The following is a 19,299-nucleotide window of genomic DNA, read 5'->3' on the forward strand; positions in this document are numbered from 1 at the left end:
GATAGGACAATTCTAACCTGCCTAAATTAACGAATAAAAGCTATCTATCTCGGACGTACAGACGGACGTACGGACCGACCCTAATTATAGAAAAGCTTCGCTTTTAAAAATTAAGAAAATGTTTGTTTATTTTTGAAAAAGAACATAAACACATACACATATAAAGGTAAGTAAGCCATACAACACTAAATACATGTTAGATAATTGTTAATTGCAATTTTCCCTCTTTATTTTGTATCTTCAAGATTTAACAATTCTTTATTATTTTTTCAGTTTATCTATGTGTATGTCTTCAAGTATACCTACCTAATATTATATATCTATCTATTTTCATCTTTACTACGATGTCTGTTTTTATAAAAAAAGGCTATCTATCTAGCTAAAAACTATCTAACTACCTACAAAGCTATCCATCTAGCTAAAAGCTATCTATTTATAAAAAAATATCAATCTAGCTAAAAAGCTATCCGTTTTCATATAGCAACAAAGCTAAATATCAAAGTAGCTAACAAAAAGCTACACGTCTAGCAAAAAACTATCTTTCTAGCATAAAGCTATCTATACAGCTTAAAATCTATCTACATAGCTTAAAGACACTCTATCTCTCCAGCTAAATTTCTATCTATTTTTCTACCAATGAACCCACCTAATGGTCTCATTCTCTAGCTTGATGATCCTATCCATGAGCACATCCTTATCCTGAAGGTCCTCTGAAGATGATAGCATCCTCCGCCTGGTCCTGTGGTCCCCGCCCAACTCGCTACCCTCGAATATGGCTCCCAGCTGGTGGGCTGCACTTCCTGCATTTAAAAAGTTAAAATTAATTAAACCATTTTTGGAGAATTTTCACTGTGTCAGGTCTATTTTGACACCACCATTACCCCCAAATCAGGGATTGTTATTTTGTTTTCAGGGGGGTATATACACCCCCTATATGCTCAACCTCCTGCAAAATCAATAAAGTCAAAGAGCGCCCCCAGACTGGTAAGTTTTTGCGTGAAGCACGCAATTTTTTTTTTAAAACCCCGGACCTAATTTTACCAGTAAGGTGGATACGACATTAAATTCTAATAGTTTAAGTGGCTATATGTATTAAATAAAAAGCGGTCACTGCTGAAAAATTAATTCCGTCATTATGACTACTTACTAATTTTGACAAAAAATCTTCATTTAGAACAAGATTAACTAATTTACTTAAAAGATTATAGAATAATTTTTTTACCTGGACTTGCTTGCTGGCTGGATGCGGACTGGTTGCCAGGTGACCTGGCGGCTCCAGGTGCCACCTGGTGAGGGCCCAGGCCTGCCAGACTTGACCCGGACGATTTTCTTGACTCTGACTTTTCATCATCCTGAACAAAATTAAATGTTAATCCACATTCGTTCAAAACTTATTTAAATTATCAGCAAAAAAGAAAATCTATAGGAATCTTGTAAGAAATATATAATTTTCATGCGATCTTTTTACGTATTTCGTATTCGTTTGAAGCTTTTTTTAGTGCAAAAAAAAATAATGACGTCATACTGTCCTACCATTAGCCAATTAAAATATTTACTGGCCTGCCATTAGTAATTTAGTCCGTGTATTGGACTATTATTGGTCATTTGTATTGTATGACGTCATTTTTATATAGGCACCATTAAGAGCTTTATTTCCTCTATAGAATATATGGATGGATATATAGACTCAAGTTAAAATGTACTTAGAAATTAATTGGCCAGGAGGCGTAGTAAATCATATTTTCTCATATAGACAGACTGACGGACACACTTTGAGGTCTAGAGCAACTAGCATAACAACTTAATAGAATACTCAAGTCTTAAATCTTTATTTGTCCGCTGTATAAAAACAAAGAATTATGAAAAAAAGGTATTTTTAACAAAACGATTTAATTGCTTTGTTAGAATAGTTTTTATTAAATGATGATTCACATATTTTAACTAAAACAAAACCAAACATATAATATTAAAAACTAAACAAGGATGAAAAAAGTAATAATTGCGAAGCACAAAAGATTTATTTTCTTTAGACTTATTCGTTACATAAATGCATATGAATGTTTTAGAAGGTAAGGTCCAAGGACAAACGCAGGAGTCCTAAACGTCGGAGTGGACAAACTCAGGAGTGGACCCTTAACCTAGCCTAACCTATTTTAACCCACGTTTCAGGTTTTTTAAATGCCTAACCCCTGTGGGGGGGCTTATTTGTATATTCATATATTTGTTTGTCCACTCCGACGTTTGGGACTCCTGCGTATGTCGTGGAACCGAAGGTAATTATCCGCAAATTATAATAAGAAAATTAACTTAAGATGTATGATTTAATTCTAATGGTCCCCTAGGGTGTAAAAGAAAGTACCAATCCTACACGGTTCAGATACGGCTACGTTTTAGAAAGATTAGGTGATTATCTAAGTTCAGATAAAATGCCACAAATACTTTGTTAATGTTATGTTCAGTTACTTTTAGAGGTGCTTCGCATATAAAAAAAAGCTCTCATGAGATATATAAAAACAATAAAGAGAAAGAAAATAATTTCTATGATTGATGGGAAGCTTAATTAATTTACAGTTGCTTTTAAATCAGAGTTTCCAAATTTGAGAACTTTTAAACCACAGTTGCCGAAGATAATATTAATTGATAAAAAAGTATTATATTTTGGCTTTTTTAAAGAACAAAATTGTAAAAAAACAGAAATTAAAATTAATGATTTTATTTTTTTAATTATATGTCTCCGAATTTTATGATGCTTCTTTGAGACTAAAAAAAGTTTGCTCAAATGATAATTCCTTGCATAATTAATCCTAAAACAATGAGCTACAATTTTAATATTTAATAACTCTATTTTTATGATTAGATAGTTCGTAGGTCCGTTTACTAATTCCTTGAACTATGTTATGATTTAAGAAGGCCACATAGAAAATACATGCTTAAAATATAGAAATTGACGACTGAATAATTTCTTGTTAGATCTGGTTTATAAGTCTACCAAAGGCAGGGCTCGGCAGCCATGCATAAGCCTCAAATATAAACATTTATATACTTCACATTAACAAAAGAAAGATTGCTATATTTTGGTAAGGCTTAGACTCCTAGCTGATTTTTAAAATTGTGAAAGATTGATTTCCCTGAAGATTACATGCGGCTGACGCGCGGCTGCCGAGCCCTGACCAAAGGTTTTATTACTTTTATCATAAACTGTGGCTTGCTGCTTATTCTATTTCAAGGATCTTAACTACATGATCCTTTTTTAATAAGCGTTGGGCTTTTTTAAATAGTACAGCTACTCTATAATTTTGGATGTACGTCAGTCTGTATGACCTAAATAATATTTTTTTTTGTCGCAAAGATTCCTATTTGTGGCATACTTGGGCATAAATTAGCATTGAAGCCTGAAATATTAATAGCCTCAAAAGTTTTTTGGTTTAATTTCCCTTTATAAACATGCTTAAGGCAAGCTCAATTACAAAATGTGACATAAGCAGCCTTTTTTGGCCTCTGTCGTGCTTTTTGGTAATACTACAGTAAATCATTACTTATTAGGTATATCTTTAAAAGATTTAAATAAAAAAAAATATATTTTCAACAACATATTTAATAATCTTAATTCTAATCTTTTCTGTTCTCCCCCCTTTATGTCTAAAAACATAAATTTTACATAATTCCATCTTTCTGTCACTAGGGCTGATATAAAGTCAGATTATAAAACAGTATAGTCATTGTACATATGGACGAAGCTTAAAAAAAGACGTAAAGACCTTTAAGAATAAGTAAAAAATGGCCTTGCTTAGGGGCGTTTAAGCTTTTTTATTTGGGGGGGTAAAATTTTGAAAATAAAAATTTTGGGGGTGCCTACGGCAACTCTAAGCTCAATTTTTTATTTTTTTTTGGGGGGGGGGTGGGTAAAAAATCCAAAATACATTTGGGGGAGGGGGGGTAATTACCCCATTACTCCCCCCCCCCTTGGACGACTATGGCCTTGCTACAAAGAGGCTTAAAAAAATAAATATTTTTCTTCATTAATTACTATTCCAACCCTTTCATTGCACTGCTTTTCACACGAAAAAATGTGTACATTTTGTGCCAATTCAATTACATTTCTCCTACTTTTAACTGACAAGGATTTTATTAATAAAAACCTTAACGTCAAAAGAGACTGACACAAACTATAGAAAATTTTCGTTTTATGACAAGATTATAATATTATATAATCTTTATATCAGAGGATTAAATATAAAATATTGCAATTAATACCAAACTTTCATAAACTAACAAATTATATAATTATCTTTTTTCATTATTACAAAATGTTTAAAAGTAATTATTTATAGGTTTTTATTATTAAATCACTTAGTATCAAACTTTACTGCTATGATTTTAAGCAATATTTTATTGTTTATACAAGAATAGTTAAATTATCGCATCTTATAATAGACAGCTTTTCGCGGATATTAAAATAAAAAAAATATGATATTTAAACTAGTTCTGTTAGCACCGCGAGGCCGTTGGCCCAGGCTTACAAAACTGGTATTGATCTTCTCATTTTTATTCCAATGGTCGTCAAAATTGTCATTATAAGTTTCGAAATTTTACAAGAAAATTATTATTAGATAAAAACATTAGTAAATATATGATGACTAATGAATCCTTTTTTTGTATAAGAGGTAAATCAACAAAAAACATGTATCTAGATTTTATCAATAATGTTTGATAATGTAATTTTTATCAAGATTTTGTTAACAAATTACTTTTGTTTACATTAATAATAGTATGCTTATAAAACTTATTGATAACATTTATAAATGTAAATTTTTCGAAACAGAATCTTTCTACATTTATATTGTATGCGTTGCTACTACTTGATTCTTATATATTCGTTTGTACTTTTCTTTAGTTTGTATTGATTTTGTTTTGAAAATCCTAATATATGAAGTAGTAAGCTTCTTTTTTTTTTGTCTGTAGCAAAGGACATCGCTAACCGCTGTACCGATATGGTTCTCATTTACAGTGAAGCTTTTTGGGAGGGTAGCTATTAAAAATTCCCCTCATTATTTTTTTTACTTTTTCTTTTCAAAGCTCAAATTCAAAATGGGGAGGTTGACTTTTTCCCCTCGCACCTTAAGTGCCCCAAGAGGCTTCTAGGGCCGTATCCGCTAGTTTTTTTTTTATAATGAAAACAAAATATGTTAAATTAATTGCTATAAATGTACAAAGATAAAAACACCTTTTTTCATGAACAAAGTCAGAACAAGTGTTTTAGAGCTTTATCATAAACATGTTTGATTATTTTTTCAGGAATATTGGACCAACAATATCAAAAATAAAAAAAGTTTTTACTAAAATAAAAAAAAAAAACACTTTTAAGATAAATCACATTCTAAGATTAAACATAAATGATTTTGCTTCAAAAACCAACCCTTCGATCATACATTATCCATCTAGAATGTTTTATTAGTCACTGTTTAAAACCTGGTTTAATTCGCCTGACATAGCAGCAGCTATCATTGAAATTAACATTGAAATAGTCTTCTCCCTTTCATCCCCTCAAGGCATTACACCCCCCCTGGCAAAACCCTGTGCACACCTCTGTTTTAATGATTATTAGATGATGTTTAAATTAGGGTTGGGCCGGATATCCGGTTTGGCCGGATATCCGGCCATTTTCAATATCCGGCCGGATACCGGTTATTAAAACTATCCGGTTACAGGATATCCGGCTGATTTTTTACGCCGGATATCCGGTTATCCGGCTGGATATCCGGTAATTTGCCGGATATCGAACGTTAGCCAGATATCCGGCCAGAACCGGATATCCGGAATTAGAAATCAGCCGGATATCCGGTATCCGGCCAAAAAAGTATCCGGCCCAACCCTAGTTTAAATATCTCTTGCTAAATTTGTACTTAAATGTCTTCTATGCTATGTTTTTTGGATAATGGAAAGTTTTTAAAAAAAAATTTTCCCTGCAGAATAATATACTTTATGCTGCTGGTAAATGAATCCTTGAAGTTAACGAATGCCAAGGTCAGATATAGACAAAAAAAATTAGCAGATAAGTCATAAATCAGGTGTGCGGACAGTACAACAAAATTATATTTCGCCTTTAATAAGTTTAAGTAATAAGTTTTTTGTCTAAAGCTAAATATCTCAGAAATGTCTGATCCGAATTGTATGAGTATCTTAGGGAGGTTTAAAGCCATTTTCCTGACCTTCCCCGCCCTCCCCCAGAAGCAACTAGTGCGTTAAAAAGTATAGAATGTAGCATTTTTTTTTGTTCGATTTGATGAACACTCATAAATCAAAAAAAGATTTATTTTGTGTGTACTTAGAGCTTCTTTAATGTTATTTCTAAGGTCCATAGATAACAGTTAAATAACATCACACTATTAAGCTACAGACTTAAGACGTACTGTGATTTTTAGTACTTAAATATCTGCGAAATATAATTTTAGTGTAGGTTATTATTGTAATAAAAGATTTGAAATATTATATGTTATACCATTTCTATTTCCTTCATTAGTGGTTGCAAATTTTGTTGAAAAATGGACATTTATGTTCATAGCTAGCGCAGCAATAAAAAGATTAGTTTAAACAGCAAAGAACAGTAATGTTATATAGTAAGAGTAGAAAATTATTTTGAATGATTGTATAGACTACAGCATTTTACCAACAATTGCCAACAAATCATTTACTATGACATATCAAAGTACAGTGATTTTTTTATCTATAAAAATCCATCAATAGACAGTGAAAGAAATACTTGGACGAATTGACGTATGAATTCTAGTTGTAGAGGAGCTGTGCTAAATTAAGAAAACAAATAGTACTTAAATTAATCAAACAAGAAATATTTTATCTGAAGAAAAACTGATTTGTCCTTAAATTTTCTGCTAGTTAAAATAGGAAAAGTAAAAATAATTTTTTTTCATGGAGGAATTAAAACAGATTGATCACACAAAGACGTCCAAGCTTTTTATTTTGATGGGGGGGGGGGGGGATTTAAGTAGTGGGCTGAAAAGGTTTAAAAGAGGTAATTTTATAAGTTTAAATATATCTTTTCAGATAAGGTTTTAAAACCATAGGACGATGTTAAAACAACTGTACCTGTCCCGCCTGACTTCGTAATTTGACCGCCTTCCTATGGATTATTTCCAATAGGCTCATCAACTCATCTCCCCCTCCAATTGTGGTGTCTAAAATAGATAGATAAATAGATAGTTATAATAAATAGATAAAATGGATAAATATATAAACGGATAAATAAAGATAAGAAAACTGGATATTATAAATATAAATATATATATAATCGAGTAGAAAGATTAGGCAGAAAAAAAAGTAGATAAAAAGAATTTAGAAAGATAGATAGATGGATAATAGATAACTAGCAAAGAAGATTAATATATAGAGATCAAAAGATACCTTAATATAATAAGACATGAAATAAACAAAAAATAGATAGATTTGCTTATTGTGAAGTACTTTCTTATACAGATAGTAAAATTAAAGGATTTATTTCAGTTTTATTTTATTAGTTGTAGAAAATTGTCTCAAATTTTTGGTATAGAACCGATTCTGCTCCAGCGAATATTACTAGAAGATCAAATAAATCTGTTGATACCTCTATCATTATGTGAGAGAGTGGTATGGGGAGGGCCCGGCCCACTGCCGCTGTTGGGCCACTGCCGAGCCCCTGACTGCGCTGTCCACCCGTCCCAGCGGACATCAGGTGGTGTCCCTTTGGTACCTGCAAATATCAGGCGTTAGCTTGTGAAAAAGAAAGTAAAAATATTATAAAATAGACATTAGATGTAACCAATAGAAAAGTTAAGTAAATAGAACTATTCTTTTTAAAAACAAGATAAAAACCTATAGCATTGATCTTGTTATTGAGAGTAACAAAACATTTACGTTAATTGTAATCTTGTTTGTTTAAGATTTTAACAATTATGATTAGATAAGTTTCGACATGCGTATAGACATGCAGACTATTCCACAACTAATTATAGAGTGGCTGCGCTTAAAGAAAACACGTCAAAAGAATGTTAATCAAAAACTGAATTTGAACAAAGTGGGAAGTTTCAATTGGTTATGGATATTCCATCATGCTAATTAATTTGCCGTAATTACCTGAGTTTTGGCCGGGCCCAGAACCTGGCACCCCCTGGGGCGGTGAGGCGTGGGGATGGGGGTGGGAGGAGGACGTCGTGGAGGAGTGGGGGTGGGAGGAGGAGGTTATCACAGAAATTTCTTTTTCTTTTTCAGTGGAAAATCCAGAATCTGCCACAGTACTACCTGTAATCATCATAAAAAGCGTTACAGACAATTATCTGACTCACATACATACTTACATAGTGAGGGAATCAAAGTGTCAAGAGAGAGGAAGAACGAGAGGGAGGGAGAAAGATAAAAGAAACAATGATTAAACAAGTAAAGGACAAAAACGTTAACTAGTAGAATATATCTATGAAATTATATGCTAATTATACGATCATACATTTTAAACAGATTTTTAAACAGGGAGGAGAGAAAATAGAGAAATAAAGGCATTATTGACTATGGGATATAAGAAAGTGGAGTAAAGAGAAGCAATACAAATGAAAGTACAGACAGACAGACAAACACAAACACTTATAGAGTAGCATAACTACCAAATATACATAATTTAAAAGGTGTATCAAATGCTTTGCTAAAATCAAACTGTACAAATCAAAAATAAGTATTTACAAAGTGTCTCAGCCATGTGACGTCATAAAAATGAGGGAGATAAGAGGATAAGTGGAAAAGAAAACCCTAAAAAACGATATAGATAATCCCTCATTTTTATGACGTCACATGGCTGATTTTGGAGACACTTTGTAAAGTTACAAAGTACAAACCTGTGGAGCTACCTTCCGGACTTTTGCGGATTTTCCTATGTCGTGGCATACTCCCTGAAATAAAAAGAAAATTAGAAAGTTAGATAGTAGGATATATAGTAATATAGATAGAAAGATAGATTGCAAGATATATAGTAAGCTAGACAGTAAAATAGATAGTTAGATAGATAGTAAGCTATAAAGTAAGATATATAGTGAGATATATATTAAAATAGACAGTAAGATAGATAGTAAGATAGCTAGATAGATAATATACCTGTATGTGTCCAAGAGCTGGTGATATCATCAGAAAGCTGTTCATTGTCCCCAGATTTATGCACTCCAAGGCGTCGACCATCCTAAACAAACAAAGATAATACAATGGGCCATAATTAGACATACATCCCGAATAATGATAAACAAAAATAATCTCTTCTGTAGTTTGAAATTAGTAGTTGAAATGTTTGGACACTACAAGTTTAGAATTAACCAATCAAACTTCAATAAAAGTACCCAAATTATTTTCACCAAAAAAATATGGCTATACAATCTTTGATTGGATGGTACAAACTATCAATTTGAAGACAATTATCACTTTACTGCAAATCTTTATATTCCATATTAAAATTTAAAGAGTTGCTTTCCATAAAATAAAAATAATTTTACTTTTAAAACACTGTTTTCTATACTTTTTTATGACTACCATTAAATATTAATCATTTTTGGTTGATTTCCTTTTGTAATTATTCTTTCAACTTGTTTTGCTTTGTTTGCGTCATAAGGAGGCCCATTTTTTAACATTGTACATTACGAATAAAAATAGCTTAAAACCAAATAATAAAATGAGTAAATTTCTAGAAAAGTTATTTCGGTAAGCAACACTACAAGAAAGGCAAAAACAGATAAACGGACAGACATTGTTCTAATACGTTCTTATCATTATGAACTTATTTGCCCCAAAAAATGAGAAATTTTTCAAAGAAGATCGACAAACAATATTATTAACCTTATGTTCCTTTAATTTGCTTTTATTTTTATTATAGTTTGTAAAAATAACAAAACTATTCTTTCTTTAGTTAATAAGTTATTGCGCTAAAGTAAAACTATATTTATACTGCTTCAGACTGTTTTATAATCATTTCCCTATGGTTGTCTTTTCTTGTATAAAAATAACAGAATGTCTTTTTATACGTTATTGTGATTACAACCCCTCCCAAGAAAAATTTCCCTAGAAAAAAATACATTACCCCCTATTTTTTTACTTTTACTTTAAAAAACTAAAATTGTAGAGTTCAGTGCCCAATTTAAAAGTGGACTTTTTAAAACTAAAATATCATTACTTATTCTCTCGTTTTGGAGTTCTACACACACTCGCCCATTCAATTACTTAATTTATTTTATGGGAATATGGGATAGTTTACCCCCCTTGTTAACGCCCCTAGTAGAATTATTATTTCCTCAATGCATTCTTTGCGAACTTTTTATTTGTGTTGTTTTTTTTTTAACCAAGATGTAGCTTGTCAAAAACAGGGATGATCATGTTCATATGTGGCGCAACAAGAAAGACTTTATCGTTGTCCCACTTTAGAATGGATGTAGAATATATGTGGATATTATGACAGGAATAAAATTGTAATTAATTTAGGTTGCAATTTACCCTCGCTGTTATTGGTCGGGCCGTTTTTTCAGGAGGAGAGGAGGGAATTGGGGAGATCGTTTTTTTTGCCCGCTACAGAGATCACTTTATTATAGAACATGAAAATTTATCCATTAACTTTAGACTATTTTTTCAATGATTATATCATCAAATCTTGACTTTAAAAATAGCATAAAACCTTTCCAAAGACGTATAAAGAACTAAAGTAATAATCTTGTTCCTTTCAAACTGGTAAGGTTACAATATGCATGCAATTTCAATGGTATTAAGGACATATTAACGATATTCTAATGACATTATTCGACTTTTTGACAGGGTTATTTACTATTCGTTTTAGATACATGATAAAATACTATGGCAAATTTATTAGTAGCTGCGCTACTAATAAAACAAACTACAAGTAAACGACCTTGTAGATTACACGTAGTATATTTCTTATTTTTTTTTTGCTTGCAAACGTAGAACTAATAATTAGAAAACCACTGTTTTCATCGTTAAAAGACGTGATCCAATGCTAAATATTATATATATATATATATATGTGTGTGTGTGTGTGTGTGTGTGTGTGTGTGTGTGTGTGTGGTGTGTTTTCATTGCTGCATTGTAACACATTAACATAATGTTTTATAATCGCAAAGAGACACTTTTGCAATGATTATATTAATACTTTGATGTTGCACCAAATTTATGCTGGCCTCTCATTGGTTATTCTATCGTATGACGTCATCATCTGTGGAGGGGCTTTAATCATTTTCTTACTACCCCCCATCCACTTTCTTTACCCCATCCCTCTTCTGCTATTGGATAAACGGACTGACCAATTAAATGGACCATATTGGCAACTAAAATTAACGACAAACTTTTCCTTGTCAATATATCCACGCATTATATATCCTAGGGATGGCAATCCGTATCCGGAATCCAGAATCGGAATCCGGAATCCGCTCAATTTTTGGTCAATTTTGAAATCCGAATCCGGATCCCGAATCCGTTTTTTAATAGAGGATTTCGGAATTGGTAGGCTAAAATTAGCGTCTTGAGTTTTTTCTTTCAACTCCTCCTCTTTGAAGGCAAAGATTTTTATCATTATATGTAATATCTTTTAAAATCTGGTTCGATTCTCGGAAGTGAATTATAGAGAACACCAAGAACATTGATTTTTAGGACATATGTAGGACTTAATTTTTAAATTTAAAAAAAAATCATTTAAAATATTGCTAGAATCCGGATTCCGAATCCGGAATCCGCCACTTTTTTTGACGGATTCTTTAAGAATCCGGAATCCGAATCCGGCCCAAAAATTCGACGGATTGCCATCACTAATATATCCATTTATACATGTGCGAAAGTAATCGCACACTATTTACATTTATAGTAGGAAGAATTAAAAGATTCATGTTGTTTGGTTTTTATAAATCTGACTATATAAATCCTAATTAAGATAGGAGTTGAGCTGTTCTATAATTATTATGAAATTTTGATTTATAAATACAGGGAAATCAGCTGATAACATGAAAATTCAGGGTCTGATTTGTACAGTATATATGTATGAATATCAGTATTTCTTAAGTTTGACAAAATAAAGTTTTACTACATTGCAAAACTTACAGATTATTTTTATAAATCAAAAATTAGGTATATATTTTAAGCAGTATTTTTCTATTGCTTATTTTTCATTGTACTTTTTCAACTTGAGTACATTTTCGGACTTTAAATATCTGTCATTGAAAGTCATCTTATTTTTAAAACTTATAAGACTTTTCATAGCAAAATTGTTAACACAGAAAAAACTGCATTTTTAACTACATGTTTAAGAGTTTTTTTTCCCGTAAAAAAACAAACAAAGCTTCTCTGTAAAAGATAATCCAATTGGCTAAGTGGTTTTCAAAATCTAAGTGGACAGACAGACAAGGAGATTGAAATACATCCTTCCCGTATTATATTACGAGTTTAATGTTTAATGGCTTCGCCCTTGGAATATAACTTTCTTGTTCTTTAAATAATTAATTTTACCCTTCTATTGCATCCATTTGAACAATATTTATGATAATTGTAAATATATATTTTCAAAGCCTAATTAGCAAAAAAGGTTTAACTAATTAAGCTGAAACTAATACTTAGCTTATTAATTAAGATAAATATATACTTCTTTATCTATTTGTATTTTATTTTATGTTTCTTTGTTAATACAAAAACTACAGTTCTAAAAGATTTTTTTTATGTGTTAATAAATCCACTAAAAGTATAAAATAATAGAGAAGCTATGCATTGCATTGTATACATGGGGGGGGGGGGAGGGGACAATGGGCTGATTAATAAAGTAGTCCCCAACGTTTTTAATTACGCCTTCTTAATCATTTCCTGAACAACTTTTGGAACTTTTAATAAATTTTGATTAGTTGACTCATTAAGTTCAGTGTTAAAACGTTTTAACCAATACTTGTAATCTACAGAAGAGATGATTTTTTGTATCATCATTGGGGATGTACATTAGTTTATTGGCCTTTGTCTTATCCCTTAAGATCCCTGCATAGCAACACTTTATAAAAAATACAATACGCCACTAATAATCATTTTTATAATTATCAAACTTTATGAAATAATAGACAATTTGATAATACAAGGAAAGAAACAAATTTTCACTAAATCTGATGAATAAAGAAAAAAGTAACTTGATGTCAGTGTGTGTGTGTTTATGTTCATGCTTAAGAAGGTATTTTCAGTAAAATCACGAAAACAGCTAAATATATGGAAGATTCGTATTAGTCCCGTATCACATGTCCCCAAATTATTTATCCCCAAGCTCCAAATATTTCATAAATTCATGACAGAAATTGAATGGGGTTAAAAGGTCCCACATCAAGGGAGGGAGGGGATATTGGGCTGTTTATTATACTAGTCCCCAAAGTTTTATAATAACATTTTCTTTTTCGTTTGCTCAACAACTTTAAGGGCTTTTACTGAATTTGATTTAATAAGTGTTTGAGTGTGCAAACGCTTCAACCACTATCGAGAGAATGGGTAATTTTGACTGTAATCATTGGGGATGTACATCAATTTATCGGCCATTGTCTTATCCATTTAGATCCCTGTCCATGATCTTATTTATACAAATTTAACAATAATCTTAGTTCATCTAGTTCTATACTGTTTTGGATAAAACTTATATCCCTCCTAAAATGTGTAATTATTTTTTTCCCCCGAATAATTTGATAGATAAAATGGTAAATATTTGAACGATTGAACTCTTTAGAACAATTGATAATGGTTTTTAACAATAAGGTTATCAGTTTAATTAATTGAAAAAATACACATTTTGCTCCCATACATGTCATTAAATCATTTAAAGTAGATTATTATTAAAAAGCCTCTGGGCCTTTTAGTAAATTATTTTAGTTACTTCCTATTATATGGTTTAAGTTCCATAATGTAAGTTAAGACTTTAGAAATGAAAAGTAATATAAAGTCTTAGAAGAGAGATCAACCAAAAAAAGAGGCGTTATCCTCTTAGAATTTTTTTTTCAATTTTGAAAATTTTAGTACCCCCCCACCCCCACGACAACGACGAACAACTTTTTTAGGTTAGGTTAGGTTTTAGGCTAGGGAGCCGAGCGCTGCGGCTAGGCAGGCAAGGGGGCCGAGCGCTGCGGCTAGGCAGGCAAGGGGGACGAGCGCTGCGGCTAGGGAGCCGAGCGCTGCGGCCAGAGTTCATAGTTCGCTGTCGGGGGGGGGGGTTACTAAAATTTTCAAAGTTGAAAAAAATATTTCTAAGAGGATAATACCAAAAAAGATATACAGACAGAGAGAGGGAGCGAGAGAGAGAAAGGAGAAAATGAAGGACGTTATAAAAGGTATCAGACAACCAACCTTTTAATTTTACTTCCTTTGTTTAACAGACCTTTAGGTACATTTTAAAATGTTTCGCATGTTTATGAGCTTAAGCATCTTCCATATAACCACTATTAAATTTTAAAGACTTAGCCACAAGAACATGAATGCTTATGCAATGGATATAGAATTACTTGGATATTGTACTAGATTTTGGCCTACTTTAATAAAAGGATTGTCACAGCTGGCTAATTATTTCGATACCACCCCCCCCCCCCTGCTTATGACTTTACCCAATCCCCTGACAGTTAAAAAACGCATTGAGCACTAGCTGATGACTATATTTGCAACCTAAATTGACGACAAAAGCTCCCCTGTCGCAATATTATATACTAGCGGCTACGCCCCTAGAGGCCTCTAGGGGCACTTCAGGAGAGGAGAGTCGAATTCTATAACCCAATTTATTATTTTAGATTTAAAAGAAAAAGTAAAAAAAAATTTTTTGGGCGAATTTTTTTTTTTTTTTTGGGGGGGGATTTTTTTCTAGGGGCGATTTCTCTTAGGAGGGTGGTAGCACCCTCCCCAAAAATAATTATAAACCTTCCCAGGACCTATGAGAAGCTACCATGTTAAGGAGAACCCGATCGGTTCAGCGGTTAGCGATATCCTTTGGTACAAACACACAAACACGCAGACACACAAACATCCTGTTACTTTAGTATAAAGATTATATAGAATGTTCATGCTCACCTGGGGAATGCCCGTGATCCGTTGGTGTAGATGTGGGAATGTTTCTAGTAGCGCGTCTTTCAGAACTAGTAGGCTGCTCACTTCGTGTTGAAGCTCCTGAAATTGAAACAAGAGTTTTAGTTTTGATTGCTTTAAAACATTTAATGTAAAGGTACTGCATAATTTTATAACATTACAAAAGGAATAGTAGCTATCGCAAAATTCCGTAAAGTTGCGAGTAAGATTCCAGTCAAATCCGCTTATTAGGCCAAACAGCGTTAGGTCAACATTAAAAACAGTTAGAATTAATATGCGCATTTGACTGGATCGAATCTTTCTCACAACTTTACGCAATTTTGTGAAAGCTACTATTCCATTTGTAAAAATAAGAACCACGAATGGTAAATTAATAATAGTTTAAAGTATAGATATTGATATAGATATTGGTTGAAAAGTTTGAACACAGGTAGTTTCAATCAAACAATTTGCATTTAAGAAAAATATAGCCAACGAATGAAGAACTGGTTTATAAAACTTTGGGTAAAAGTAAAATAATATGTGTAAATTCTATATTTTTAAACTAATTTAAAAGTAAACAAAAGATATAAAAAAAGTTTTGGCTGGCTAAATCTAGAAATTGAATAATTACAATGATTGGACTTTATAACATTTTATTGCTTCAAGTGTTTTAATGTTACAACGAAAGACCAAAAAATATCGTAATTCTTATTTACAGTATGGCTTTGAAACCGATTAATATCCGCTTGATTAAAACTGGTTCTCAGTCATACTGAAAAATCATTTATTGCATGGTATCACAGATAATTTTCCACGTTAAAAAAACAAATTACAAAGCAGTTTTTAATATGATGTGATAACTAACTATTCCAGTATAACTATACTTGTTTGGTTATTTAATTAGACAGTTGCTCGCCGAAAACCCCCAAATAATACTAAATAAGCTGCACTTTTTATAATTGCAATAAGTAACAAACACAATTTACAGTAAATTTCTTAACAAGACTTAAGATCTTTGTTTAGCTAATTTCAACATTGTTAAACAATTAAACTAAAATAATTAAACTCATGGCAGACTGGGAAAGTGGAAGAAAGAAGATTTTGGTTGGTTGCGAAGCTACTTGTAAAGTCTTTCTGTATGTCTTTCACGGTATTTTGTGTCTTAATTTTAAATTCATTCGAAAACAATTTACTCCACCCCCCCCCCTCCCCCCCCCTCCTCAAATATCTAATTCTAATGATCTATGTTTGAAGTGTGTCTATTATATTGATATTATTTATAGCGTCGTATTTTAGACAGCTTTCCAGTTATTATAAAATAATACAATTTAAAATTCCACTTTAGTTGGCCCCGAGGAGAAGCCAACAAAAGACAGCAATGATTTTATCATTTTTATTATTTAAATCCAGCGCTTATTAATCGGTTATGAAGCTATACTGGAAAGAGCTTAATATTAATCTATTTAATAAACAATCTTAACTAATTGTTATTTGTGAAAACCATTGGTTGATTTTTTCCTTGTTTTATTTGGCCAGTGTAATTATTTCTTCTAATATATCTATACATATCTTCATTGCATGGGTAATTAAAAAGAGAAAGGAGAAAAAAATTTGGTCAAAAAAAGAAAGTACTGTGAAAAACTGTGAAAATAGGTTGTGTAACTAGTCATAATGTCATAAGATTAACGTTATGTTAATAATATGTCAACCATGACCACTTTTATTTAATGACATACATCAAATAGTCGACAAAAACTAATGTAATTGTAACACAATGAATTTAAATTTGACAGGAAAGCTAGGAATGTATAGAATAAGTGGATGAATATTGTATCAGGGAAATTTTTGTCATCAATTTTGGTTGCTTATACAGTCCTCAGATATTGGTCAATATGTTTCTCCATAATCAGGGGAGGGGATGGGGAAAAGTCATAAGTAGGGTATTGTAGCCAGGTGAAGGAAGAATTTATCAGGCTATGAGAGAATCCATTACAATATCCATGTTTTCTATATCCATTATGATAAAGATAGTTTTATAGACAGAACTATAAAACGTTTATCTTAAATACCGATGTAAATTTAAAATCTCTAGACCAAATAAAAGAAAGCTAATTAGTCTGTTAGCTTGTAAAAGATAGAAAGTAGTAAGCAATTTATTTTTGTCAAAAGCATAAGTTTTTAAAACAACTTTTACAAAAGTTTTATGTGGCTCTTCATATATTCTTCTCCCTTCTTATATTAAAGCCCCTAGAGGCTAGGGTAAAGGCAATAGTCATAATATAAAAAATAAACGCGAATAATAAGCAGATTTTGTTAAATTCAAATTTTGATAATGGCAAACTAATGTAAATTGTTGCAGGAAGGATGGGCTGTTTATTACACTAGTCTCCAAAGTCTTAAAATAATTCTTATTCGTTGGTTTCACAACTTTGGTTTCTTAAATTGAATTTGATTGGTTGGTTTATTAAGTTGAGTGTCCAAATATTTTAACAACTAAAGTTAATCTACATAAAGGGTAATTTTGTGTATAATCAATAGAGACGAACATCAATTTATTGGCCATTGTCTTATCCCTTTAAATCCCCGACATTGTTGGCGTGAGCAAAAACAGTTTATTGTGCGGCTTTAATGAATCAAAAGAGTCCCGTTCCTACCCTCTATTTAGCACAATTTTCATACAATACTACCAAAAATATTTCGTGGATTTTTAGCCAATCTTAAACTCGACTACCTAAGTTACTGGTAGATTTAAGTGTATGTTTGTGCATTAATATCTTGAAAACTGGAGAGAGCGTAAAGTGGCGCAAAAAAATGACCTCATACAATAAAGTTGACCAATGAGAGGCCAGTATTCACTGTAGTTGTTAAAATCTATACTGCTGGCGTCATTTTTTTTTGTACAAGTACATGATTTTTTCGGAGAATCACCTCCCCCCCCACCCCCGAAGAGACAATTTCTGCCCCCTAACCTATTTTAGCCACAAATTTTCTACCCATCATAAAAATACATCTTGTTGAAAAACTTTAAGATGTAAAACAAATGTTACAACATTTGTTTTCTACAAAGGTTTTGGTAAGATTGTAAGAGCATATGAGTATGTTATGTTGTCTCTCTTTGTGATTTTGCACTTTTTTTATGAGCCAAGATGCTCTTTGAGTTAGGTTTAATTATGAAGATATTTATAATTTTTTGTTTGAAATATAATGGTAATAAATCATTTATAATATAAGTGGTAAGTGTTTTTAGTCCGAAGCTAAAGACCTCGCTGCTAGCCAAAATAAGTTTTATTTTTCAAGGAAGCTTAAATAATTTTCGGACATCTCCGAATTCTCCTAGAGGCTAGTTTCATATAAAGAAATTGATGTACTCTTAGAAACAGCACGACCGAGTGATCCTCAATTTTTATTTAAGCTTTGTTAAAGTTGTGGAGAGGTTTCAGGATGTTAAAGTAAGGACCCCTCCTCCTCCAAAAATAAATAGAATAAGTTAATCCACAAAAATATCTTTTATTTTTAAACAAATTTTGTAAACCTATGTTCAGCTTATATTTCGTTTATAAATGTTATTTACTGATACTTAATGGCCTAACTTTGCATGCATTTGTTCTTGTTCTGTCTTGATTTAGCAGATTGTATCTTATAAAAGCCTTTTATTTATCAGCTTGTGCTATTCTTCAACAATAATGCATTTCATAATCAAAATTCTATCTAGGCCTAATTATCTGTATCTATCTATGTATCTATCTATCAAAGCCTTAATTTCAAAACTTCAATTATGTTTTTAAATTTTGTATTATTATTATAAAGTTTCTACAATTATTTAAAGAATCAAATCATCAACGCTATTACAGGGATCTAAGGGGTAAGACAATGCCCGATAAATTGATGTACAGCCCCATAAGATACACAAAATTACCCCATCTTTAAATTACAATTAGTGGTTAAAGCGTTTGGACTAATCAAAATTTAAGAAAAGTCCCCAAGGCTGTTAAACCATTGGGGACTAGTGTAATAAACAGCCCGATGTTCCTTCCCTCCCTGATTCTAAAAAGTAACTAACAAAATTGTCCTAGTTTTTTTTCAATCTATTGATAAACTGTAATATATGTATGGTTTTAAATTTGCATTACCAATCAATATTTTCCTCATTTTCTAGAAATATTTTAATCTAGTGTCACAGTAAAGTTTTACTCTATATTGAACTGCTGTTAT

At 31.7% G+C, this 19,299-nt stretch overlaps 1 protein-coding gene across 2 annotated transcripts in view; it reads right to left on the reverse strand.

Annotated features, from left to right (window-relative positions):
• LOC145329099 (uncharacterized) overlaps positions 1-19,299 on the reverse strand; it is a 264,242-nt gene that overhangs the window by 52,166 nt on the left and 192,777 nt on the right. For both annotated transcript variants that reach the window (XM_080173132.1, XM_080173133.1), the window contains 8 exons: positions 15,091-15,186; positions 9,133-9,214; positions 8,877-8,930; positions 8,128-8,292; positions 7,619-7,744; positions 7,105-7,193; positions 1,223-1,352; positions 647-800 (listed from right to left, as the gene is read on the reverse strand). In XM_080173132.1, the coding sequence (XP_080029258.1) occupies positions 647-800; positions 1,223-1,352; positions 7,105-7,193; positions 7,619-7,744; positions 8,128-8,292; positions 8,877-8,930; positions 9,133-9,214; positions 15,091-15,186 (896 nt within the window). The remainder of the gene's footprint in view (positions 1-646; positions 801-1,222; positions 1,353-7,104; positions 7,194-7,618; positions 7,745-8,127; positions 8,293-8,876; positions 8,931-9,132; positions 9,215-15,090; positions 15,187-19,299) is intronic.

The sequence above is a fragment of the Acartia tonsa genome, chromosome 9 (genome assembly GCF_053477335.1).
Source record: "Acartia tonsa isolate MP-2025a chromosome 9, ASM5347733v1, whole genome shotgun sequence".
In the NCBI taxonomy this organism is placed as follows: Eukaryota; Metazoa; Arthropoda; class Copepoda; order Calanoida; family Acartiidae; genus Acartia; species Acartia tonsa.